The 19,257-nt window shown below is 41.2% G+C and overlaps 2 protein-coding genes across 2 annotated transcripts in view; both read left to right on the forward strand.

Annotated features, from left to right (window-relative positions):
• The window catches only part of HGFAC (HGF activator), a 44,467-nt gene extending 37,770 nt beyond the window's left edge, over window positions 1-6,697 (forward strand). Inside the window, exons 12-14 of the mRNA XM_050896224.1 lie at window positions 1,177-1,317; window positions 2,363-2,511; window positions 5,011-6,697. Of these exons, the coding sequence (XP_050752181.1) occupies window positions 1,177-1,317; window positions 2,363-2,511; window positions 5,011-5,181 (461 nt within the window). The 3' untranslated portion in view covers window positions 5,182-6,697. The remainder of the gene's footprint in view (window positions 1-1,176; window positions 1,318-2,362; window positions 2,512-5,010) is intronic.
• A 2,370-nt stretch (window positions 6,698-9,067) lies between these two features.
• DOK7 (docking protein 7) overlaps window positions 9,068-19,257 on the forward strand; it is a 69,121-nt gene continuing 58,931 nt past the window's right edge. The window contains exons 1-4 of the mRNA XM_050896562.1: window positions 9,068-9,121; window positions 9,270-9,315; window positions 11,819-12,064; window positions 15,942-16,142. Coding sequence (XP_050752519.1) covers window positions 9,068-9,121; window positions 9,270-9,315; window positions 11,819-12,064; window positions 15,942-16,142 — 547 coding nt within the window. The remainder of the gene's footprint in view (window positions 9,122-9,269; window positions 9,316-11,818; window positions 12,065-15,941; window positions 16,143-19,257) is intronic.

A 19,257-nucleotide genomic window follows, 5' to 3' on the forward strand; every position in this document is an offset into this window, starting at 1 on the left:
GGGGAAAGATGTGGGGGCACGTTCTGCCCTGTCAATGATTTCTACTGATGCAGCAGAAGAGTTATTTCCTGCTGAAAACGCTTTTCTAGAGGACACAAACTACCATGTGAGTGTTTGCTGGGAAGTTCGGGGGATTCAGAAACAGGCGGAGTTGGTGGGGAAGAGGAGGAAGGCGAGGAAGAGCAAGCTGCTGAGTGTTGGAGCGTGGTATGTGTGGGCTTCTCAGCCTGTGAGATACTCTTTACATGTTCCACAAAGGCCAAAAAATGTAGTCAGTAGAGAAATAAGACTATCCAGTGGGATCTCTTGCTTTCCACACAGCTGTGCTCAGAAAACCTGGAGCTTCCAAAAGGCGTGATGTGAAGCTTCAATAGGTGTGTCTGCATTACCACAGCTGTGTCCTCTTTGAGTAGTGTGCCCAAACCCAACATGCTGCCCTTGTTACACCGAGCACAAAGCCCCCTCTGTTGCTCTACAGCCAAACACAGGGAGTTTGCTACAGAGGAACCAACATTTCTGCTACTTTTGACATCTTCTTTCAGTATCAAGCTCATAACACTGCACGGCTCCATATTTACACTCTTTTCAGTCCCATGAGGGGATAGTAAAGGTTGTGTAGGTTGTGTAATTCTTTGTAGCTTTCAGAAGCTTGGTTTGAAATATCCTAATTTTTTTATTCCTTAATTTTCAAGATCTTGAATTTTGCTGAACTCAGTGATAACATAGCATGAAATACACCAGCTCTTGCAGTAATTAATTTTTTAAGTCAAATTGGAATTAGGCAGGTGGCCAGACTTTCAGAAGCAGTGAGCACTTGCACATCCCACTTATTTCAGCTGAAAGTTGTGGATATGTCACTGTTATTTAACTTTAAGGTGGGAGGAGACATATGTATTTTCTATCTTCCCCCTTCTCTACAAAGGCAGTGAAGCAAAATCTGCTCAGTGAGCGCAGCATAAAATAAATATTCCCACAAGGGGAGTAGCTGAATATTTCAGCCTTCAATTTGCTGTGAAATCAGGTGCTGTTGAGATGAGTCTGTCTGTCTTTGATTGAAATATCTTAATTAAGAGAGGCTTAGGGGATAATTAAAATTGTATCTGAGACCCATTGCTGCCAATCCCATTAAAGAAAGGGAACAGTCACTTTATTCCTCTTGTATTTTCTGTTCTGCAGCTTTGATTAAGCTGAAGAAGAATGGCCAACGCTGTGCCGTCAAGTCCCAGTTTGTTCAGCCCATCTGCTTGCCGGAAAGCCACACTGTTTTCCCTGATCAGTTCAAATGTCAGATTTCTGGATGGGGACACAGGCATGAGAGTGAGTAAAATGAGAGTTGGTGTCTGTAGAAAAAACTGATGATAATTAAAACATAATGCTCAAGTATATGTTATACAACTGATAGTTTGGTAAGATATTTTCCAAGGGACTTCTGGTGGGATTCTTTTTACCTACCTTTAGATGTTTACAACATTTACATCTGAAATAGTCATCCTGAACTTCCTTTATAGTCCTTGGAATTTGGAGTGTGGTTCCCTTGACCAAATGTTTGCATCTATTTTAGGATGAGATGAGCTATGAGCTAGCTAGATCTCCATGGACTGGGAGGGGAGTAGCTTAGTTGTAGGTGCCAATAACTTGACACCTTAGTGGAGTGAATCCTACCTCTGGTTTCTCAAGGGAGATATGAAAGACTGCAAACCAAACACAATCAATTTACTAGTCTGTGATGGAGGAGATCTTTATCTTCACCAGCAAGAAACTTTGGAAACATCTACAGGAGAGGGCCAGATAGACTTTGGGCTAAGAAGTGCTTACATCCAGCTTGAGAAAGGTGGAAAAATCCACCCCATACTTTCAGATGAGGAATTTCAGGATTATGAGGCTTGGCCATGCTGCTTTGGTGCGGAAATAGCAGAGACCTACGTAGATAGATGAGAAGGATGGGGGAGCTGGCTGCCTCATTTTGGTAAGAGATTTAGTATGAGCAAATGTTGTCCTGGTCTAAATGTGTAGTCTAAAGGCAAAAAGAGGTAATGGAGCCTTTGATAAATTGATGATTTAATATCATATCTGGAAAGAGGAGAGGACAGGAGCACTGGGGGACTGTTTCTGAGTCTCTAGGAGCCCAAACTGGATTAATGTCTGGACGTGGCATACTGTTATTTTAAAGAATATGGAATCTGACTAGAGGAGCAGAAAGTGATCTGATCACTAGAAAAAATACTATCTTTTAAAGATATCCACAACACAAATATGACTGAGGTGTTAAGTGTATTTATATGTTGTATTGTGCATTGTGTTTCCATGTTACACTCTTCACATTCTATAAAAATGACTTTTCCTCTCTGGGAATTTTTTTAAGATATATCTGGTTATTCAAATGTCCTGCAAGAAACACTGATTCCAATTATTCCTGAGGAGAAGTGCAGAAGCCCTGAAATTTATGGAACAGAAATCACTGAAAATATGTTTTGTGCTGGCTACTTCGATAGCAAATCTGATGCTTGTCAGGTAATGTTGTGAGTCATCTCTAGGCAGAGAATATAAATGTGTATTATTGCCAGAAATGTTGCAGTGTTACCGTGCTTACTTTTGACATTACAGTGTTCCTAAAGAAAAGAAACGTTCCTAAAGAAAAGAAACGTTCCTAAAGAAAAGAAACTCACGTGACTGCATTGTTTGCTTCCACCTTCGTTTTTTAACCTGTTCAATGTCATTTAAGTTCTACAGAAGGGCAAAAAACTGCCAGGGTGTTATATTCCTCCTCCCTTCATAAAAGGCAGTGGCTATGCACTGGAGGGTGAGTTGCTTTAGCTCCTGGCTGAGCTTGCAGTGTGATGGCAATGGTTTGCTGGCCAGCTGGCAGGGATGCGCTGGCAGGCCAACCAGCAGGTACCTGTGCAGAGCCAAATCCCTGAGCTGCTGCCTCTTGCCTGAATGGAAATAAGGATACCTGGGTGGGAGGTGGGCAGCAATGGTGAGGTTTGGAGAAGGAAGGAGCTGAGGTTACTATAGCGGATGGGATTTAATGGTGTAGAATATCAGTCAATTGGAAACTGTTTTTCATGACTGCAGTCCTTCATGGAACGACCTCATGCTCTTACTACTTTGCATCTCTTTTTGAATTATGTCACACTTGGGCTCTGAATCAGGATGCAGAATTGTTGTGGTGATAGATGAGACTCTTTTAAATGAAGGATCAGATTATTCCTTACATAAACCTTCAGACTTTATCTTCAGTTCATTTTGAAGGAGGAGGGTTATGCTCTATTAGCATAAATTTGGGAACAGGCAGCACATAGCTAATAGTTGGCAGTTAAATTAAATAAAGCAAAGAATATAATGTATACTGTGTGCTGGAACCCCTACAGAGATCATCATAAAAGTGTCCAAAGAAAGGTATCAAGAGTGGAAATGGCAGCAGCCAGCAGTGGCTCAAGGTTTCCAGGCCAGGGCTGAGAACTGATTGTAGTTATTGGCTGCAAGTGTTCGTACTAGCCAGAGAACTAGAAACTACCTTGCTTGCTCAGTTTTCCTTGTCTTACCGAGGAAGTACAAATACAAGAGGCAGCATTATAGCTGGTTCTCGCTCCCTGCCCTGGAAAAACAGAGTTGATCAGGAAGGAGAGGGAGAAAGAAGAAAGTGGAGGGAAGGAGAGAGGAGCTGCACAAAGACAAGTGGTCTGGAGAGAGTTGCAAAGTCTGAGAGTGATTTAGAGTCACAGATGTTGCTGAAGAACAGTGCTCATAACATGAAATCATTATTAGTGAATCAATAATTAATTTTTTTTCCTGTTGGCAGACTTGTAGTGTGGTCTAAGGAGAAATAGTGTAGACCTCTTAATGTCACAGCAAATGTAGCCGACCTCCGAGTTTTCTTAATGTATGCTTAGGAAATTAAACTATAAACCACCTATTATGTATAAAAATATTTAAAGACCAAGAAACGCCAAGCAGATAATGTGTTCTGCTTGATTATTTTTTAAGGATTTTCTTGGAAACTTTTTTTTAATCAGTGCACTGATACCAAAATTGCAATCAATGAGACAAGGTGTGGAGAAATAAGCAAGGTTCTGAGAAGTAAATTGATCTCAGATGCAAGACTTCATTTGATGTCCCTCATTTATCACAGAAATCTCCTAGTATAAAAGGAACACAATTTTCCTACCTACTTTGCTCTCAAGGGATTTTCTTTTTAAATAGGAAAGAAAATATTTCTCCTTAGTCTCAAATAACTAGAGTGGTGGCTCCTTTCACTGGTACTGTTTACTAAGTCACATTTTTCTTTTCATTTCTAACATTTTAATTTCTGTAGAAAGTCAATCTAAGAGTAATAATAATAAAAACCCGTTTCCTGAATGCTTGCAAACTTTTAAATAAGTAGAAGTGTTCCAAATTCATCCTTGCTGTAGTATTATAAACATTAGTTTAGTCTTATTTTTGGTTTATGGTTTTAATGACAAGGTAAATGCTCAGTAGCATCAAATTCAACAGATGCAAAACCCCCATATGCCACATAAAATTATAGCATCCCACAGTCACATGGAAAAGTGTGTATGTATGCAACACCTTTCTTCTTTGAAAACTTTTATGATCTCTGACAGTTGCAATAAACCGCACTGAGAAACTCTCCAAACATTCTCTGCCTTATGTAATCCATCCATGCAGTGCCCATATTACAACATAGTGTAAGCCTCAAAGACTTGCTTACTCCCCTTGAAAGTGACCCAAATCAACTGTGCTCTTCAGTAGAATTTCAGATTTTTAAACAAAATCTGATATTTTGATACTTCTGTTCAATGTGGAATTAAAAAACCCAACCTTTATATTAGAGGTGAGTATGACTAAAAAAACTTTCTATAATGAAACTTCAGTAGACCACTGCTTCCATATTATTTTTTTTAGTTTAAATCTCACATGCAAACATTCTTAATTTAGGACTTTCCCAGACTGATCTTTTTCCGACTGCTTTCTATCAAATTAGATAATCTTTGCTTACTTTTAACACAGGGAGATTCTGGTGGACCTCTGGCCTGTGAGCAAAATGAAATCTCTTACCTCTATGGAGTTATCAGCTGGGGAGACGGCTGTGGCAGAGTCAACAAACCTGGAGTATACACACGAGTCACGAACTATGTAAACTGGATTGATGAGAAAATAGCCCCCCGAAAAACTAGTTGAACAGTTAAATATGCTAACATTTGAAGCAAGGTTCAGGAGTCTTTTGGTTTCATTAAAGTGGCATAAATACTTTATTATAAGCTAGTATGAAAATAGTCGTGGTAATTCTTAGCAATTCCAAACCAGGCCACCAAAAGTAGGCCCACTTCATCTGATGTCAGCATCCTTGATCTAGAATTTTAGGGCTGTGGATTGCTCAATATATGAGACTGTCTTTATTTGGCTTAATAAAACAAACATGTCGACACAGTGCACCAAAATCTACAACTGTTTGCCTGCTTGGTGCATTACATAAAAAGTGATTTGAATGTGTTTGTGCAGTTTCTGGTGGAGCTGTCATCCCCCAAACCAACCCGTAACAACATTGTCCTTGTATTCTCAGATGAGAGAAAAAAATAAACAGGAGGAGCACCAAAAATGAAATTCCCTCCCCCTCAGAAGTGATCTCTTGAAGTTCAGGTCGAGAGACACCAGTAGAGCAAGGTAGGTGAAGCTGCTCCTCAGCTAATTGCAACAAACCAGTTCTGGGGAAAAAACAGAGGGTTTAGGTTTTGATTCAGCCAAACATGTATGCATATTTTTATGTTCCACTAACATAAAATCAGGAACATGCTTCAGAGCTCTGCTGAATCTGGTGTGCAATTTTCCAGCAAGGTTAACACAACACCTCCTGAGAGCACAAAGTTTCTTGCTGAAAACTTGGAAGTCAGAGCACCTGATTTCAGGCCGACGCAGTTAGGACCTTTTGCAGACTGTGAGCTGCTCCTCGCCCTGAGGACAGCAGTGGAAACACTTCACCTTGATGATAAATGCCTAGACATTTTGTAAATTTTATGGTGTTTTGAAGATGTCTTACATTTTGTATTAACAAGTTGTTCAACTGTTTAGATAATTCAGAAAGGAGGTTTCTCTTAACAGATTTTTGAACTGGATGGCTGGGGAAGCAGCTTGACATTTTCCTTGGGGATTTGGTGATAGCATAAACCACAGGCTTTGCTGTCATGGTCTATGGAATTGTTATGGGAACAATCAAAGAAATTATTACAATATATAGCTGTTTAGAGGCTGTGGAGTCAGCTGTGTTAGAAAAAAGGCAGAAAATGATTCAACAAAAACAATTGAATCTGATGAAGAAGAATGGAAAATTGCAACTCTTTTTTTTTTTAATACAGGGAACCTTTAGCCATGTCAGATGTGTACATTTAGAAGTGTTGATGTGAAATGTATTTCTTTTCTGATAGTGAACATTTTTGAATTCTCTTAAGTGTTCCAAGCAAAGCTGTGCTTTAAGATACAGAATTTTAAAGTGGTGCCTAGATACTCAGATATGTGTTTTGTTTTATAGTACTGGCAGTGTCTTCATGGGCTTCTTAGTTGTGGTGAATGATTTCTGCAGTTAAAAGAAACTTTGTAAGGAAAAATAATGAAAACCTGAATTTGTGTAAGTACAGATATATAACAATGCTAAGCTAAATAAATGATGTAAACAGTTTAATAAAAATGTTTACTCTCTGTTTCTTGGACTTAGTCTGTTATGTATAAAGTTACAATTAAATCTTTGAATCCCTCTGTGGGTTGTTCAACAGGTTGAGAGCTGGTAGAAAAATGAAATAACACTTCTCTGTGCTGGAAGGCATCTGAAAAGCTCTGCGTAAGGATCAGTTTCAGCTGGTGGTGCTCCCAGTTTTATGCAAGTGTCACACAAATTTCCAGTAGACAGATGTGAGAGCTTAGATATGATTTTCAGCTATGAATACTGTGAATACTAAGATCAAAGTCTTTAGTTTGTTTTTCTGAAGCACTAAACACTACCTTGAAAAACTGAGATCCACCTCTGGGGTCTTGATTCCAAAACAAGCTGAAGGCTCTTGTTGTCTGGCTTTGCCTTCCTGGCGATTTGCAGTACGGGTCTGGCTTGCTTAACTCCATGAAATGAATGCAACTGTGTAACAAGACTAACTGTACCTGCTGCTGAAAGACAAGTACTACATCAGCATGAAGGAACTATTTACTCTCCTTTGGAAGGGATTCATTTGGAATAGGTTTCCACACAAAGCTTATGCCATTCTGAACGTCCGTATCTGTTCTGTGACTTCAGTTTCACTTTGAAATTAAGATCCATCCACACCGTGCATGCTTTTAATTTGGTAGTTTTGTGTTATATGTATTCTCTCAGTCTTCTCTTGCTGTAAAGAAGGTGGCTGTTTGATAGGAAAGGTGTTAGACTGGTGTTTCTGAAAATTTGGGTAGAGCTTTTTAGCTGTCCTGTTTCCAAAACCTATGCTGCTTGTATCAGTATATAGCAACACCAATACAATCAATAAAACATTTTTTAAAAAAATATATAGTGAATGTTCACAAGTGAAACAGTCCATTTTCTGCCCTCAAAGGTCTAAATGACAAATCTTCAGTTGATACTGTCATACTTTGAATGCATTAAAATTAATCTGTGGCTTTCAAATTAGCCTGTTTGTCCACTGATTTGGTGGAACTAAATTGCAGCATTTGAGCATCTGCTGTATGGTGACTAGCACGGTATTAAATCCACAAACCCAGACTAGGGGTGGCAAGGAAATGTCCAGGTTAAGCGAGAGGTCCTTGCCTGACCTCTCACACCCCTGACATTGGTCACATTCCTGGGGGGCACTCCAGCACCTTCTGCCTCCTGCCTTTCTGGTGAGCATTACCCCACGGAAACTTGTTCTCCATATTTTTCTCCTCCCTTTAAGTGCTTCTCGCTTTGGTTAAAATGAAAATCCAACTTAAATTTACTAGTGAAATTTTATCTGATATTTTTCCTAACACTTATATTGAAATTGAATTAGAATGCAAAGCCAGTTGAACAAACACTTTCCCAATTCATTATGAAACACACTTAAAGATGGTTTTATTAAATTATATGTTATTCCATGCAAACTGACCGATTCAAAGGGAAGAAACAAACGCAAACATCTAAAAAACCCTTCTATTATGCTACTGAAAGAAAAATGTGCTGTGGTGCCGTTCAAAAAAAGCTGAAGAACTAATTACCATCAAATAAGATGCAGTAGGAGTATTTTTAGAATAATGGACTCTAATTAGTCCATTGCTCGTTGAAATAAATCTGAGGACATCATTAACACATCTTATTCTATTAATTGTAGCTGCTCTGGCTTTGGTGTAAGTGGGTTGTTATCTCGTGACAGTTGCATTGCAAAGAAGAAAAAAAAGAGTATTTTTATCTGGGGTAATTGGCTGTATGTGTTCTGGGAGCCAAGGGGAGCAGTAATTACACTTTTTGCAAGAGAAATTTGGGCGTTATAAGGAAGCCGCTGGTTCGGGGGCGCGGGGAAGGGGGTGTTTCGGCCCGCCGGCGCCAGGCCCCGTTCCGCGGAGACGGAGGGCCAAGGGACTCCGGTCCGGGCTTTCCCGCCGCCCCCGGCCGCAGGGCTGCCTCGGCGGTCAGCTGCAAAGCCCGGAGCGGGATCGGGGCGGGGGGCGGCGCTCGGCGTCTCCCCGGGGTCGCGCCCGGAGGCGATCGGCTGGGGCGGCCCGCGCGGGGCTGTCGCGCTCCGGCTCGCGCCTCCCGCTACCGAAACCCTGGAGAAAAAATAATAATAATTAAAAAAAACCCGAACCCCAACACCACAATAAAATACATGAATAAAGAACCAGTAAAAATCTTCCCGGGACCCCCTTTCCCCTCAGCCGGAAGCCGCCCCGGCCCGTCCCCCTGCCCGGTGGGGCAGGGGGCGCCGGGGAGGGCCGGGCGGCGCTGGCCGCTCGCCCGCGTCGCTCCCTGTGCCTGTGCGGGGACCTAATAAAGCTATTTTGAAAGTGACCCCTCGGCCAGAGCGCGGGGAGGGAGCAGCGAGCCGGGCGCAGCTGTCCGGAATCATGACTGAAGATGACGGATTCCGTGGTGGTGGAGGGTCACGTCAAGTTGAGAGATGGAAAAAAGGTCCCCGCTCCCGGCGCCCCTTCGGCCCGGCCCCGCGGCGGGCCGAGGCCGGGGGTCCCCGACCGACGCCCCCTCCCCAGGAGGGGAGAGAGCCCGCTCTTCCCTCCTCCGGCCCTGGCTAACCCTCTCCTTTTGCCTCTCGTTGCAGTGGAAGAGTAGGTGGCTGGTGCTGCGCAAGCCCTCCCCGGTGGCAGGTAAGAGGGGGGCCCGTCCTGGGGGGGGGGGACAGGGTTTGGGGCCCCGGGGGCAGGGAGTTTACAGGGCTCCCCTCGAGGTTAGCGGCCGCTGGAGATCACCCTCGGCGAGACTCTCCTCAAGCCGTCGCTGCTCTTTCCTCTTTTTTTTTTTTTTTTTTTTTTTTTAAAATGAGGGGAGTGGGCAATAAATTATCTGGCAACGGACCAGGCGGCCAAAAATAGGAGGCGGCTACTGCCGGAGCCCCCGAAGTGTAACGAAGGCGGAGGCGAGGGGAGAGCGCGGAGAGGAGCTGCAGGGCTTCGCGTCTCCTCACGGCCTCGGGCTGGCGGCCGTTAACGGCTCGGGACCGCTTTTTCCTCAGCGGAGGCCGGGGGCGGTTGCAGCCCCGCCGCCCCCTCCGCGGCTGGCGGCAGCCTGGGCTGTAACGCTGAGACCCCTCGGCCGGTGCCCGGGTGTAAGGTTTGGCCGCCGGGCTGCCGGCGGTGCCCGGGCGTCGTGTCCGGCGTCGGAGCGAAGGTTTTAAGTAGCTTAGTGTCAGGCGCTGACTAAAACCAATGGGAAGGGTGACTTTTCAAGGCACAGCTATTTGGTTTTGGTTCGCGTTTAAAATGCAAATTTTTTTTTTTTAAATTATTATTATTTCTTCAGGGTGATTGGTGGCTGTAAAAAAAGCTGGCATTGTAAGCTCGGTAGCTATTTTGGATTAGTGTTTTGACATAAAATATCACTTCAATTTAAAAATAAAATGACATTTTGAATTAAAAAAATCATTTCCATGCCTCTGAAGGGGAAATTGAAAATGTTATTCAGAGTTGATGTTTTACTGCTGGAGAGGGAAAAGTAGGTTTCAGGTTTCCCCATCTATTCCTAACAGGGAAAACATTTGGGCCCAAAAGTATATCTTTCCAGGGCTAAATGTTGCCTACACTTAGAAGATGTGAATCTGCATTGCTGCAGAATGGATTATGGCATCTTTTCTGGGTTGTTGCTGGTAGTCTGAAGGTTTCTTAGTAATTGAAGCTCTTCGGACCTAACTGCTTGTTACTTGAGTTGTTACAGTTCTGTGTTAGTGTCTTAAATGCCTGTATCTCTGCTGAATCTGTTAAAATTTTTTTGCATGAATGGGCATCTGTTGATCCTAGAGCTAGTATCTAGACATGTGAATATAGGCCTGGATTTCTAACATGAGTAAGCCAAGTTTGAAGGGGGAAGATGAGGGCGCTTGCTTTGAAAACTTACTGACTGATAATGTAGCTTATTCCTCAAAAATAGTATTTTTATTCTAGCTAAATTAGCCAGGTTTACCAGAAAAAGCCCCCAGTGATTTGCTTTTCTTGGTCTGTAAACCATAGTTCTTTCTTCAGACACACAACTGTATTGCAGAATGCTTAAATATCATAGTTGCAGCTGTTTTTGCTAACAGGTGCACAAAAACAATTGGGAGTCCATGCAAAGCTCCGCTTTAGTTAGGAGACGGGTTCAGTCTTTCAGTCATTTTTCACCTCTTTGGAGATCTGCCAGTCCATTGCCCAGCTGAGAGCCGCAGGGCACCTCGCCAGGGCTCAGAGCACCACGCACCACACCCCAACATTCATAAAATGGTGCACAGGGGGCTTTCTCCTTTGTGGTATGTAGGTCAGCTTAAGCTGTGGATGTTGCAGCTTTGATATTGACCATTAATTTCATTTACAACTGAGTGCTATGGGATAGGAAGGGAACCCGGGGGAAGAGGAGTGCTCTTGTTATGAATGCAAAAGGTGGGAGAGGTCTCTCGCCTTTTTCTTGTCTCTTGGGTTTGCTTGTGAAATGTGCTTTTCCCATGGGACCGTGGCACTTGAATTACTTTCTTCTGTTGCATAGTTACTGTATAATAAACACCTCTAGGAAGGGGTTAAAAACAAATGGTGACAAAAGCAAATATTAAAAAAAAAAAAAAGAAAAAAGGTGTGGCACATAACGATTATTTAGCAATGGCTACTGTGTAACATTTAACTAGGAAACCTGAGATGACACTAACAATCTGGCAGTGCAGCCTGCTCGCCATTTAGTAGTTGAGTAATCTGTGAACTACTGTAAGAATTTCATTTGTGGTTCAGTATGTTCTAATGGAAATATAGATGACAATAGCCTCTTGGTCTTTAGTGTTTGTAATGTGAACAGCTATCATAGTGTAACTCCTAATGCTCAGAATTAATGAGTCAGTCCCTTCCAGACTCGGGAGAGTGTCTGAAAAAACACCAGATTTTTGAAAAGTAAAATAGGGAAGACTTTTTACTTGCCTCCTTATTTCTGAGCCTGCAGATTACCCTTGAAACATGCCTTCAATGTTTGCTCCCTGAAAGCAAGTGACTGCAAACTACCTGGGGGTGGGAAAAGGGAACTGAGTTCTTACATTGACTTGATCGGACTGACCCTGCAGTTGTCTAAAGCATCTCTGTATTGAAGCAGAGTACGGAGAAATGTGTTATGTTCTATGTTCTGCCTCATCATCTCTGACAGTTTTGCTTCTTTTAGACTGTTTGCTCATGCTGGTGTACAGGGATAAATCCGAACGAGCAAAAGGGCATAAGGAGAGGAGCAGCATGACCTTAGAAGACATCTGTGGCTTGGATCCTGGGCTCTCCTATGAGGGCTTGAATCACACGCTTGCAATCATCTGTCTCTCTCAAGTTGTGATGCTGGGATTTGAGAACAAGGAGACAATGTATGCATGGGATGTACGAATCCGCTACAGTTTGGGGGAAGGTAACCTTTGTCTTCTCACACTTTTTTTTTTTTTTTTTCTTCCGGGAGGGAAAAAGCAAAGAAAAGCATAGCTAAAATGCAAATAGCAAAGTACAGTTAAGGAAAAGACTGTCACTCATTTGAAAGTGAAGAAACTGGTCTTTCCCCTTACATCTTAAAGCAGGTGTCCCTTATGATAGGTTTTGATTACACTACTGCCCAGTACTGACGGCTAACTATGAGAGCTCTTAACTTAGCTTTTGATTTTGGCACTGGAAGTGTGTAGCTTTGAAGCAAAGTGATCAGACTTCTACTTCTGGTCCTAAAATTTACTTGGGGATTTTGACAACAGGATTCAGAGGGAGCCCGCATTAAGAGAAGCGGGGTCCTGAGTAGAACTTGGCTAGTTCAGTCCCAGTTTTCTGAGTGGCCTACTAAGTGTTGCATTGATAATGTTTATTGCTGCTAGTGTCCCCTTTCAGGAAGAGACATCTTGCAATAACGAGTGTCATCAGACACAGTCTTTCCAGCTAACTTCACTCTTATGCATCCTTTTATTTTATTTTCTTGGTTAGCAGCTCTAAAATGTACAACAGTGAACAAAGAGTGATAATATTGGTAATCCATAGTATCTGTCTTTATGTTTATTTAGTTGTAACTAGGGAAGGAGGGTAGGTGTGTGGGAGACACACATTAGCCATCTTAATCATTTGTTACATATGCTTTGCCATCTGTTGCATTTGTGGACTCGTTCCTTTGCAGTACATACATAGAAAGATGGCCTGGGAATTTTACAGTAATAAAATGTAGAAGTATCAGAAGAGAGATGTATGGATGTACCACTTGGAGCTATCAGATATGAAGCCTTGCATAAGGGGAAAGGTTAGAGGGGGTTTCTGAACAATACAGGCATGAGTAGCTGGAGTAGTTGGCACACTTTGATGTAGCTGTATTGTGTTCCGGTTCTATTTCTTTATTAGATTTGGGATCTATGTACAGCATAGACTTGTCCTAAAACCTGAAGGAGAATTTGAATTTGACAGGGTAGGTATGGTTTTCATGATCTTGCACTGATGCAGTGCTGGGATGGAGAGAGTATTTAATCTCAATCTGGGTGTTAGGGTTAGGGTTATGGTAGAAGGAAATGCAGAAGCAGCGAAGAGTTTTTTTTTAAAGGAAAGCTGTGAGGTAGGAATAGAGCCTATGGGATGATGATATGTGCAGCCATGGAGTAAAGATGGAGCAGGAGAGAATGTGTGTGGAGGTGAAGAAATGAAGTAAGAAAACAAGTATAATTGGTTGAACTGGCAATAATTTGTAGAATGTTAATTGCAAAAAAGCTTAGGAGAAGGAGGATAGACCAGAGTATAGAAAATTTTTTCAGGATTTTATCTTTCAATGCACGTTCAGTTAGGAGAAAGAAGTCAAATTAAAGGGAATCTAGTTTGAGTAGACAGAAATAGAAAAGAGTGGAGACTTAAGATGAAGAGAGGATGGTGACTGGTGTTTTTTCTTAAGCGTAGTAAGGGTGCCTTTGTGTGCCTTGGAAGTAAGGTGGCTGGATGATAAAAATAGACTATGGACAGATGACCTCAGAGTCTGGGAAGTGCAAAAAAAAAAAAAAGTGAAAGGAGTTGATGCTGTTCTTGAATGAGAACCACAGAACAGAGGCGTTTGCATTGGAGTTGCCATTTTTAGCAGATGAGGTGGATGTGATTCCTGGAATAAAAGAACCAGGATTGGAGAAAACAGTGGAATTAAGTGAGCTGAGGTATAGGTCAGGTGTGAGAAAAGTGCTTGAGTCCACAACTTATTCTGAGGAAGTTAGCATACTGCAAGTCAGTGAATAGCTGTGAAGAGCAAAAGATTAGCTAAACGAAATGAGGAACTTAAATAGTACCTTTTGTTTATGGGTATATTCAGCTCTGTATCTGATTAATTTTTTTTTTTCAGAGTAGGAGAAGTAGATGGCTGGGGAGAATTTTGGAAAAAATTCCAATACCAAGAAAGCAGCATATGGCAAAAGCTTCATGTCGAGATCTGTTTTTTTTCTCTACTTCAGCTTGTTCAGATTTGAATATGCTGTTGTTTTTAATAGTGGTCTAGAATCTGAGCTGCAGCTCTTTGTTTTTGGCAGCTGTTGTAACTTGCAACTGATTATGTGAAGAGTGTGCTCCTTGCCTCATTTATGAGGCAGGGAGAACCCTGATGCTTCTGCTCCCATGGTTTAATTGCCAGCAAAGTACTGGGCAGAGTTAACTGGGCAGAGGGGTCCAAATGATTTTAAAGATTCCTTACTGAATGTTATTCATCAAGATGGTTTTGGTATCTTTTTCATAGTTTATGTTTAAGCAGGTTGTGTAACAACTGCGTGCCCAAAAGGGGACATGGTGTGACTATTGATTTGCTCCCTAGCAGTACTACTGGCAAAGCTGTAAGTAGAGCTGTGGGTAGTTAGATCTATCTCTGTCTCCTTGCACATTTCACTTGAATGACTTTGTGGCTAATTCTGCTGGAGCCTTAGGGAACTTACCAAATGCACGTCATAGGTGAGGAGTTGACTTACAGCTAAGATGGTAACTAAGAATATAGCAAGTATTTAGATGAGAAGCAAGACTTAGACCTAGCTGAAATTCATGATGCTTGAAGCAGCATAGGCAAGAAACAGGGAAGAGTGGTTGTAAGAATTGAGACTACCTGGAAGTTACCCTGTAGATTTCATAGGCAGGTAGCTGTTTGTATGATCTTTGATGGATAACCAAAAGCTAAATGTCTGTGCTTCTTGATAAATGCTCCACCAAAAACCTCTGACTGGAAATGTGACAGTCCTGATGCTTCTCTGTGCCAAGACAGATTTTTTTTTTTTTTTCTTTTTTTGTCTAATCACAAGATGAAAGAAACTAGAGGATTAGTGGAGGTCAAAACAGTTGTTTGAGAATTAGGTGCTTGCTCACTTAAATTGCTCCCTTTGAAACACTGTGAGATTTGAGCCCTTGGAAGTGCTCTCAATAGCTTATTATTCAGAATGCAACAGCTCTAGAGGAGAAGATCGGAGACCAGCCTAGAACAGCTGCTACTTTAGATAAGGAGCCTTGCAATATAGGGGATACTAGAGTTGGGATTTGAACCTGAATTTTGTGAACTTGAATGAGACAGGTGTTTCCTCTTTTTCCCTACTCTTTTGAAGTTTAGGCTGTGAAATATGAAGAATTAACTGACATCTAAGAGTGTTTATTACCTATGAATCGCTTAATTTCCTAGTCATTTTAAATGTTTGGGCATCTACCATCACCAACTCCCAAAAGATTCACAAAGGTGGGAAAAATGTTAATTTTCCCCATTTTACTGCTAGGGAAGGAGTGATGCAGTTTATTAAAGGTTCCCAATGAGTCGGTGACAGAGCTCTGATTAGAACTTGCCTACTTCTTTGAGTCATGGCTTTTGGGCTTCTTGGGCACTGTGTTGTGTGTGTGTGTGCATGCACGTAGGAAAGGAGAGGCACAGGCTGTTTAGAGGAGGAGACAAAAAGAAGCCCATGTAGTGATGCAAGGATGGAAGAGGTAACTGAAGTGTGGGCTGGATAACTGACTAATTTGAGATAGGGACTAGCCTGGAAGACTTAGGATAAATTAATGTAGCATTATAACTTAATCATTTGTAGCATTAAGCCAAGATAAGTTTTTTTCCAATCCTAAACTGGCATAATAGAGAGTAATGAGCTTATAGCTACACACATTGGGCTATCTGGGCTCTACTTAGAATCATTACGCTAGAGCCTCATGGTGTGGGCAGGGGTTGGTCCATGTACCACAGCTGAACAGAATGACTTATGTAACATAAGTCATGGTAACTTACTTCTATTTTCTGTAGTAATTTTTTTTTCTTCCTTATCTGATAGTTCATAGATTTCAAGTTTTTGTAGCACCTGGCACTAAACTAGAGAGCGGGCCTGCTACCCTGCATTTCTGCAATGACATTCTCGTCCTTGTAAAAGACCTTCCTCCTAGTGTCATGGGGCAATGGAAGCTCTCAGATCTGCGTCGGTATGGAGCTGTCCCAAATGGATTCATCTTTGAAGGGGGTACCAGGTGCGGCTTCTGTAAGTACAAATGGAACCTGTCTTCTAAAAGTTGTTTGAAACCTTTTGTGGAAATGTAAATGCTAGTCTCATTCAAAGTGGAGATTGCAGAACCAGCTGTGCTGCTTTGTCATGCAGGCAGCCTCATATCAGAGGGTCTGTTCTACTGAGTAGATTTCTGCAGGCTTCAACCCTGGTGTTCAGTAAAAGTGTGACTATGTGGAGTCCTGACTGAACATTGCCCTGTGGCTCTCCAGAAGATGTTTAGTCAACTGTTTCTATTGGACACAGAGCAAAAATAAGGTAATGAAATTTTATGGCTTGTGTCATGCAAGAGATAAGGCAAAATGGTTTAATGTTCAGATTATTAAATTATGATTAATTATTTGTTGTTTGCAGAGGGAAAATGATACGGAGCTTTGAGGTTACGGGTGGTATCAAGGCTCTCGTGTAAATGCTGATGTCTAAATCCCATAGAGGACTTCTAGCTCCTAAGAGTTAGAAACTTCTGTCTGTTCCCTTCCCTGTTAGTTGCTTTGTCACTTCATGGGACGATGAGATTCGTGGGGCCAAAATGAAAGCAAGCAAGCTGAAGCTAGTTTCTGTAGCCTAGTAGCTAAGATACACCTTTAGATGGGGAGAAATCTCTTGTTCCAATGTCCAGTTTAGGACTTCTCACATTCTCACTTCAGATAAAATGCAAAGCTCCTATGCAAGAGCTGAAAAGGAAAGATAATTAATGCGCTGGTATAATATCATATACATCATTAGAAAACATAAGGTTTTAACTTCAAAAGCAGAGTTTGAAGCCATGCTGAATTGATAATCTGTGAGTGCAAGTGGGTATGCAGATCGCCAGTTTGGATGTGAAGTTGTTTGACTTGCATACTGAAATATGAAAATAATGGATTTCTTCAATTACCAAACTGAAAAAATAGAAGGTTTCCGAGTTTATCCAAATCCAAAGATATTCTTCCTTAGGACTTGTTGCAAAATTTGGGAAGGAAGGGGAAAGAAATTATTTTGACTGTTTTACTCTAGTGAGGGGTTCTCATTTTGTCTATTGAAAAGTACAGAGCTGAGTTACAGAGATGGTAAGTATGGACTCAACTGTTATATCCTGATTCCTGATTTAAGATGCTTGTTTTCAGTGTGGAAGATTCTGGTTCAAATCTTTCCCTGCCTAATTCAGAGGTTGGAGTTAAAGAAGGGTTTCCACCATCTGAAGGAATGGGTTATAGGTATAGCCTGTGAGGAAACAAATCTGTTTTCTTTTAAGGTTATTCTGTTTCAGTTAAAAACTGGTATGGGAACTGCAACACAAGTGTCTTGTTTCCTAGTGGTGTGGTTTAGACTGTGAACTAGATAACTGGTCATAGAGTATAAGGGGGAGTCAGCACAGTCACCTTTTCCCCCTCTGTTGTAGATAGTGCAATTGATCCAGGCTAAACTTGAATCTGCAGCTTGGTGTAGGTCTGCCAACACCTGCAGTTTTAGTTTGAACAGGTTTTTTTCCATGCAGAATAAAGCAGTTGTTCATTCCTTCCTCTGTATGCAAGCACCACTTTAAATGCAAGCTGGACTTCTAATAAATGTGTGCACTGCTATGCTGACATAATTTGGGTCTGCTTTTTGAATTAACTGAAAACAGAAAACTTAATTTTGAACTAAACACTTCAGAATGCATACAGGGAGAAAATTTCCCAAAGTTGAACCACAGTGTGTTTTTTCTCTTTTAAAAAGCTGCTGCTCTTTCTGGAAAGCTTGTGTGGAGTACTAGTTTTTGAACTAATGAAATCTGAAATAATTTAACTATGGAAAACTTAGATTAAAAAAAAAACCATAGGGAGAAATCTGAATATAGCATCTCCACAGGTACCCTTTTGAGGTCACCTAACTTCCAAGTATTCAGCAACAAGGCACTTAAGATATAAGCGTAAAGAATGAAGGTACATTTCGGTAGGATCTAGCTAACATACTCAGTCCTAAATTATTGTGTTTAATAAAACCTATCTGTTCTCTTAATTTGGTTTTGTAATGAAATAGAACTGTATTACTGACTATGTACTGTTATGATCTGTATTTGTGATTGGAATGGAATATATTAGATTACTAGTATATCACCCTACAATCCTCTGTATTGCTCATGTTATATTGTTAAAGATGTATATTTCTCCAAATAAAATCAGACCAGTAAGTAATATGAACTGTTTTTATGTGATATAAAAAATGTTCAGTAGCCTGTATGTGCTAGTAGTGCATACTACAAACAGTAGTAGTTTGTGCATTACACTTTCATTACAGTGTTGAGGGAATAACAGTTTCAGTCTTTTTATTCTTAATTGAGTTTTGTATTAAATGCTAACATATGTTATAACATTACTAATGTACTAGGAACTTTCATTTACTATTAATTGATTTGAAAGAAAATTTTATGCTTTAATACGTAGAATATCACCAGTTCACGCTAATGCTCAAATTTTGAAAGCTAGCAAGTAAATGAACAAAAATATTAATCTGAAATAACTTTCTGTCAATTTTTGCTTAGTTGTTTGGTAGTACAAATGAATGCTGTAATTTATTTTGAAAGATTAGTGGTGCTTTAGTATACAGAATTTGCCATAGCAGTTGTGTTATTAAAGTGTTGATAAGACACTGCTGATTTGGTTATGCAGCAGCATTACAGAATGCTAATTATTAAGTTTCTACAATATAGTAAGAAGCTAATTTTTTTAGAATGAGATCAGAAAGAAGCTTCCAGTTTGGATGTCACAAATGCCTAAATATCACAGAATGCTTGAGGTTGGGAGGGACTTCTGGAGGCTACCTTGTCCAACTCCCCTGCTCAAAGCAGAGTCAGCTAGAGCAGTTTGACCAGGACTATATCCAGGTTTTGAATATCTCCAAGAATGGGCACTCCACAACCTCTGTGAGCAACTTCTTCCCACATTCTGGTGTATCAGCTGCTCCTCCCAATTTTCTGTCTTCTGCAAGCTTGCTGAGGGTGCACTCCATCCCATCATTCAGGTCATTAATGAAGATGTTAAACAGCATATATTGACCCCTTGCATATACCAGTAGTGACTGGCCTCCAGCTGGACTTCACGCTGCTAATCATAACCCTTTCAGCCTGGCA

Source organism: Gymnogyps californianus, chromosome 4, assembly GCF_018139145.2.
Source record: "Gymnogyps californianus isolate 813 chromosome 4, ASM1813914v2, whole genome shotgun sequence".
NCBI lineage: Eukaryota > Metazoa > Chordata > Aves > Accipitriformes > Cathartidae > Gymnogyps > Gymnogyps californianus.